The 7,781-nt window shown below is 39.8% G+C and overlaps 1 protein-coding gene across 1 annotated transcript; it reads left to right on the top strand.

Annotated features, from left to right (window-relative positions):
• Window positions 1–110: 110 nt before the first annotated feature.
• On the top strand, window positions 111–6,414 carry LOC104409770 (E3 ubiquitin-protein ligase DTX3L-like; the record flags this gene model as incomplete). Its single annotated transcript, XM_010019735.1, has 4 exons — window positions 111–334; window positions 2,250–3,791; window positions 4,530–4,747; window positions 6,345–6,414. Coding segments are annotated over 4 exons (2,054 nt in total), but the record flags the coding sequence as incomplete, so codon positions are not given.
• Window positions 6,415–7,781: the final 1,367 nt, after the last annotated feature.

Here is a 7,781-nt window from a genome sequence, read left to right as displayed (position 1 = left end):
TGCACCACTGGGTGGGCAAGGGGCAGGTGGTCTCTGGGACAGCCCTTTGTAGCCGTCAAGATTTCAGATAGCTTTATCAGCCTTATCTGTCTGTCCCCAAATTACTGCAGATAAGAAGAATGTGGAATCTCGCGCGGATCACGCCGTGGAAATCGGTGCCAGACGCCTGAAGATAGTCATCCAGCCGGGAGAAGAGGACCTGAGCAAGAGCCGGTTTACAAAGCAGGCATTCCCTAGCTGCCCCAGCCCCTCCAGCTCTTCCCCACCTCCTCAGCAGGAGCAGCAGGCAGACAAAGGCCGCGGAGGCACTGCAAGAGAAGTCATTACCAAAAAGGTACACCAGGAAGAACAGTAACAACCAGTGCCATGACTGCTTGTAGTTTCACAAGTCCTTTGTGTTGCTTTATGTTGCACTTCAATATTTCGTGCCAAGTGTGTTCATTCATGTTACAGAATGTTCAATGTCAGTTACATTATCTTAGTCAATAAAATGGGGGCAAGGAATGACTTTGGAATGCTGGACCACAGGACATCCATACATGCTAACAGGCAGCGTGTTCTCCAGCATGGCTTTGGCATGTGCCAACCACTATTCCTCAAAGCAGCACCCTGGCAGGTTTCAGGGGTAGCATGCACGAAGGACTGCTTCCAAAAGGTGGAAGAATTGTGTAAAATTTGGATCCCTCCCTGCAACACAGATCTCTAACACTATTTCAGCACATTTTGCACCTTCCAACAGCCCTAATTACTTTCATCCTTTACCTCAGTGTTAAAAATGTCTGCTCTGATGGGGTGTAGCACAGCAAACACTGTTTCAGACACTTTGAACTAGTTACTCAGAAAAGAGTGACTGTGTGTTAGGGACATGGGGTAAGGCCAGGCTACGCATTACATGATGTGGATATGACTGTACGGAGACACTGGTATCTGCCCCAGAGGGTTTACCCTATTTTGCGTAGTAGCACAGATGTAGCTTTTGAGGTTTAGCATGTGCTAACATAGTGGTTACCTCCATCTGTATCAGTATACTGCAAATTTCTCTATCCTTCTGTCTGTGCAAAGTAGGGATGTGAACGTTTGTTACTATCTTTCAGAATCCCATTTTCTGCCTTAATCCTGAGTTACTAAAGCATGACTTTTTTTTAAAGACTCTTTTTTAAAGAAAGAGAGTAAGAGAAAACTAGCAGTCTAATACAATTAAAGAACAATGCGATATTAAATGTGCTGTTAAAACATCTTGAAGCTCTGTCACTTGACACTAAGGGGACAGGCAGGTTCTTTTGGGGATTCTTGGTGAATGATGATGCCCCTAAGTTATAGTTACACTTAAAGCTTTATTTTTTTAACAGGATTCTGTGATTAACATAGCATAGAATTAATGATCAGAATAGCACAGGATTTCTACAAGCAGAATCGGTGTAGGACAATTTTATAAATAGCATAGCACTGAATTTTATAGCAAATCTTAGCTTGTGGTTTCTAATCACTTCTGCAGATCATGTCAAATCTTAGTACTTGGCTTGCTGTATCGATGTAAATTATCTAGACTTGAAAAACCACATAACCCCCCCCCCCACCCCCGCTCAGTCCTCAGAGAAAGCAGAGAATGGTGGGGTATCCCTAGCCACTGGGGGATCATGGGTCTCACTGTCCAGGAGCAGCTGTGATCGAGGTTCCCACCTGGGACTTGTAGCTGCTTGATTTTGTAGACAGTGTTCTGCAATGCTGTTTAGCTTCAAGGCCAGTAAGGAGGGGAGTAGTTGGCCTGGTGCCCAGGAACCTTGAGGATAATAGGGAGAGGAAGAAAAAATCTGTTTGCTTCATTTACTTGATGCACAGGACCTTCAGGGCCCGATAATGAGAGGGAAAAGGACTAATACATGACCAGCTCAGTTACAGGGAATGACTGTTTGCCTTATTAAATGGCATTAGTTAACGCTAAGCGTATTACTGGCGGTCAGGAGCAGAGGGTCACAGTCTCAAACTAAGTAGCAAAGTTATTGTCTTTGTTCCTGCAATGCTGATGACATTAACAAGTTCCACTTTTGCTGCCGACTTAGAAGCAAGTTGCTTTACTTACATATGTGTAATGTCAGTATACATGACAAAAAAGAAACGCTATGTGCAAATGTGTCTATGGTAACCTACCCCCACAGAGATGTACCAGAGCTTTTCCATACTGAAAATATAGAAGCAGCAAGCAGACAATCTTAGAAAAAATAAATACTGATTTCTCCTTGTCTTTTTAGATATTTCTTACAGTATCTGCGACTTTGAATACCAGTATGTTCACTGAACAGCAAAGGAAGAGAATTACCATTATATGTCCAAATTTAAAGAGAGAAGGAAATCCTGATATTGATGGATCTGAGAAATTGACAGGAGATTTTGCAGACATTGAGAAAGCTTATTGCTACTTTAAGGATATTCTTGCAGGCAATGACCTGAACTGTGATTTTTCACATTCTGAAAGTAAGAATGGTTTGAAAGACGAAAATGGTCTGAATACTGAAGAACTGAATGAGTTTACAGTTCCATCAGCTCTGTATGAATATTTCAGTCATACCTGCAAAGAGCAAATCAAAGTACTACGTGAGCATTTTGGAGTGCGTATAAGAAGCAAAGATTGTTACAATGGAAACACATCAGTAGGCTTCACTTCTGATAGAAGTCCTGCACCAATACAAAAAGCTAAAGATTTTTTTATCAGAACTTTTCAGAAAAGTGTGGAAAATCTGAGACAGGAAGAACTTCCTGTCACAAACAGTTACACATTAAGTGAGACAATAACGAAATTAAATGCCAAGTTTAATAATCTTCTTGCCAAAGAGGAAGGGAATCAGTTGCTACTTCGTGGTCCAGCGAGTGAGATTTTGGCTGCCAAAAAATTTCTAGCAGACGAAGGTGAGAACAGCCAAGCTGGAAAGAATATGAAAATGTCATCTGAACTGTACAAATACAGGAATGGAATTGAAGTTGATGCTTCTGTGTTTAAGTTGTTGGAGACAATATTAAGCAAAGAAATTGAAGGCATTAAAGACAAATTTGATAGCACAATTGAAAAGAAAAACATTTCATGTGACCAGAAGATGCTGATAATATTTAGGCCCAGGATCAAAACTTTTGATATGTCTTCACATGCTACCGAATGTTTCATCAATGCATTTCAGAGCGCCTCTGCAATGTTAAGGGAAAAAATCATCAGCTTGAAGCTTTCAGAAGGTCAGAAGAAAAGATTAAATATGTTACTTACTGGAAAACAATTGGAAAATCTGCATGTAAAGCTTCAGAAGAAGGAAGACAAATTCATGTTAATTGGCTTACCAAACCATCTTTCTGATGCTGAAAAGTACATTATGAACTTTCTCATCATTGAAGACTCACAACAAACTAAAAATAGGACACCACTGACCTCTGATCTCAGCTATCAAGAACCTACAGGAGCATCTAAGAAGAAATACAATGGCAGGCAAAAGAATAATCTTTCTTCTGAAGGACAGGCTAAGGCAAAGACAGAAGAAAATAACGAAGATACATGTCCAATTTGCATGGAGATAATTAGTAACAAAGAAACACTGACAAAGTGCAAACATGTGTTTTGCAAAAGTTGCATTGACCAGGCCATGACTTACAAGCAAGCTTGTCCTATTTGCAGTACTTTCTACGGAGTCATGAAAGGAGACCAACCAGAGGGGAAAATGTCAAGTAGAATTCTGTCTTCAGCTCTCCCTGGTTATCCCAGTTGCGGTACTATTGAGATTACATATCATATGCACAGTGGTATTCAAACTGTAAGTATATTTAAAGATTCATAAAAGAGATTTTTCCCACAACAAAACCAATATTAAACATAAAATTAACTATTTTCCGTTCATTTTAATGCTCATCCAGGAGAGACATTTCTTTATTCTGTACAAACCTGCAAGTATTTAATTCAGTATTTTTGGGTGCAATTAAGTAATGCAGTAGGAATTAAAAAGTTAAATAGTAGCCGTTGTATTTGCAGCAGGACAGAGTTACCTGTCTGTAGTTTGCACATTTGGGATAACTGAACTGAAATCTATGGAGTAATATGATTTAAACATTTTGTGAGTATAGTGAGGATTTTCTGAGGAATTCTCTTAGCTGTGGACACCAGTGGACCAAAATGAATACTGGGCTTGCTTGTGAGCTTTTCAGGTGAGATATCAGCTTATGTTGTGTGCTTAGAGTCACGACTAAGACTAAAAATGGGATGAATGAAAAAGTCAGGGGTGGGGTGACATGCATTTCAGAGAGCGAAGATGAGAAAACAAATTTAAAAATAACAATGGATACATGAGTGATGACAAGAAAATGTGAATGAAACTTCTATGAAAGAAACTACCTAGTGAGAAAACTCCTCAAAATCAGTCATCAGTCATGCTATGTCCTCCTGAATCAAAGACGGGATAAAAAGTGTTGCAAAAGCTGGGATGTGTCATTTTCACACTTTCAAAGCATTTATGATATACAATGGGTTTTTTGTTTTTTTGTTTTTTACAAAACAGAGCAACCATCCAAACCCAGGGAAACCTTATTTTTCAACTTTTCGAAAAGCCTATTTACCTGACAATAAAGAAGGGCGAGAAATTCTGCAGCTCCTCGGAAAAGCCTTTAACCAAAAATTGATTTTCACAGTGGGGGAGTCACGTACTACTGGTGCAACAGGTGTTATCACATGGAACGATATTCACCACAAAACTTCCATGGTGGGAGGACCTACCAAGTAAGTAGTCTTCTCTTCATGTAATTTTATTGCTCTTCATGTAATTTTATTTATTAGATGAGTCAGGAAGGCTACCCTCAATATTTTCCACATTAGAACTTTCAGATTTTGTCATTGACAAAGTGATTGCGGAATGCGCTATGGATCCCAACTTGAGTCACCTCACCAAGTTGGACATCCAAACAGCTGAACAGGATGAGCTCAGTCTTCTGTTGCCCTTCAGGCTACTCATTCACCAGTGAACTGTGTAAAGCACCTACTCAGTTAACAACTGCTCTGGTTAGAGACTACTTATAGTACAGGACAGGACAGCAAGCTCTTGATAGCACCTAAGGTTGAATTCCTGATCCTGGCCACTTCTGTTACCTGTTGTACTGCACCAGGAGGTGCTGGTGTGTTATGACCCCAGTAAAGATAGTACTCAGACTCTGTAAAACGTGATTTCAAATTCTACGTATAAGGGCTAACAGCAAGAAGAGATTGTAGTATAGATATGATTCTGTTCTTTTAGATGCTATGAACCCTGAGTTGTGCAGCATTCAGGGGGCCTCTGATCAGAGCAGAGGATGCCATGCCAACACCATACATAGTAGGGGTTACCTCATTTTGGTCGTTTGAGCTATTACAGGATTTTCTTAGTAGAAGACAATCTCTGTTCAGTATTTCTTGAGGACTTGCTGCACTTCTAGATAAAGGCAAGGATGCACAGATGGTGTAATCACCAGTACCAAGTGGGAGCTGCCCGAGTCTGTCACGCAGCCATGGGAAGTGCCCAGCACAACACAGCCCTGAAGGCCACACTGCACATCCAGCACAGCACAGCATGGTACAGGCCTGGGCCTGTCCCAGTGAACTGTGGATCACTAATTCCTCAATGTGTAACAGCCTTCTGGTCAGCATCACTACATTCCACCCCTTAATGCACACACCACTGGCCATTCTGAAAGATATGATTAACTACAGATAATACCAGTAAATTGTTTGGCTCCTTGGAAAAGTCTTACAGAGACAAGAGGAAGGCTTGGAACAATCCATTCAAGCTTGTTTCAGCCTCTCAGGGGCAGATGTCTTCTTGCAAGCTCTCAAGGTTTATGTCTAGATACCCCTTCTTGGGCTAGGATCATAAAAGAACTGAAAGTATTAGTTTTACTTTATCACTTCCTCTGCCCAGCTGTTCTCCCTGGTTATCACTTGCTTCATACCTACTTTTGGTGATGCACTACTTAAAATCCAGAGGTGTCATTATATTTGTGTTTTGGATGCCCACTTGGATACACTTTGGCTCTGATTTTTACAAAGATGCATGCCCAACTGCCCTATCATTTTCAAATTTTTATTTTTTCATTTTCAAAAGCAGGCAGCTTCGAAAATCAAGTTCTTGGTGTCAGTTTGGTCAACCAAATTCAGCAGCACCTTTTTTTAAATTTTTAGCTTTACAGTTGTACCACCTCTCTAATCTGCAAAATAGGATCTGTTTTCTTTGTAGAGTAAAAGGAAATGCATAAAATTTGTAAAGTGTTCTAAGAGATTTTGATGAGAAGGTTCTGTAGAACTGTGAAGTGCTTCATTGCAGAAGTATTCTTTTTTCTTCTCCTAGCTTTGGTTATCCTGATCCTGATTATCTGCACCGCGTTCGATTGGAATTGAAAGCAAAAGGAATTGAATAAAGAAATTTATCAACTGTCAACTCTTAAGTACAGTAACTGAACATGTAGCACTTAATTTATTATTCAATCACTAAGAAGAAATTACTTTGTTCAACTGCTGCACTTAAACCACTTGTATTTCACAGTCAGCTAAGAAAAGCAATCTTTTCCATCAGGTGATATATGTTCTTTTTACACATCATTTACTTCCTTGAATAATGCTTCTCTATATGTGTAGCCTTTACAGAATTTGGGTCTTGTAAGTACAGCATCAGTACTCATTGCTTTTGTTGAATTTCAAATTGTGTATCTTACTTTACCAGTGAATCTGATCTGCACTTTTTTCCCACAAGTCCTCAGCCTGATCACCAATACTGTCAGATCCACTACTAGCTTTTGTATGACACAATGCTTTAGGTTTGTGTTATTACCTCTATCATCATGGATAGCATCAGGTAACCCATCTGCTTGGAAAATTTCTATGCAGCTGTTACAGCGTCAGCTGTGATCAGGCTGTGATCTTTTGCTTATTTTCCTTTTCAGGGTAAAAATGGCAGTAGTGGTTTGGGGTTTACACATTAAATTAGCATGGATAATTTATGAGAAGGTGCATGGATGCTGCTGTGGTGATTTTAACCTGTTGGAGTGCTAAATGCTCAGAGCCACGTTGGAGTGAATGGAAAGTAAATGGTGCCTGTAGCCGTCTCTGATCATGGGGTCCTGATTCTATGCCTTCCATTGTGTTTGAGCTTAAATACAACTTTTACATCAGCTTTACAACTATAAAACTATATTCTTCCCATTGCTTCTAATATATGCTTTAAATTGTATAATAAAGATACCTTGTTGCTGTGCTCTGCACAGCCTAAATACCCTGAAAATTACCTTTGGGGGGTATAAAGCAAGTAGCTTTTGCATAGTGCAGCCATAATTTTTAGTGAGTAAGACCGTTTTTGTTAGGCTATTGAACATAACCAATAAATAAAATATAAAAATACCATTCTTCCGTACAGCTTTTCCCTCCTGTTTTAGATAAGTATAGTTGTTGGGTTTTTTTTCAATTTAGGAATTTCCCACTACCACCATGACTTGGGGTGATTTGGACCCCATGCCGCCTCCTTTTCTTGCTCTTTATTTTAGTTTCCTACACTGTGAATACGCATTACTATTTTACCTCCCTGCCTTTCAGGTGTCACAGCACTGTTTGGTTTCCATGTGAGTTACAGTATCTTTTCTAGTGTGGTTTTGTTTACCACATTTGTTTTCACATTTTACACTATTTCATGTTTCCTCCTTTTCTATGCAGTAAGATACCAACATTCACTTGTTTCCAAATGGCTGTGCTTTCTGCACAGTGAGCAAGCTGTGAAGGTCAAATCTTTGCACCT

This window comes from Nestor notabilis, unplaced genomic scaffold, assembly GCF_000696875.1.
Source record: "Nestor notabilis isolate BGI_N333 unplaced genomic scaffold, ASM69687v1 scaffold31598, whole genome shotgun sequence".
NCBI classification, from domain to species: domain Eukaryota; kingdom Metazoa; phylum Chordata; class Aves; order Psittaciformes; family Psittacidae; genus Nestor; species Nestor notabilis.
This window is presented reverse-complemented; position numbering and strand designations above follow the sequence as displayed.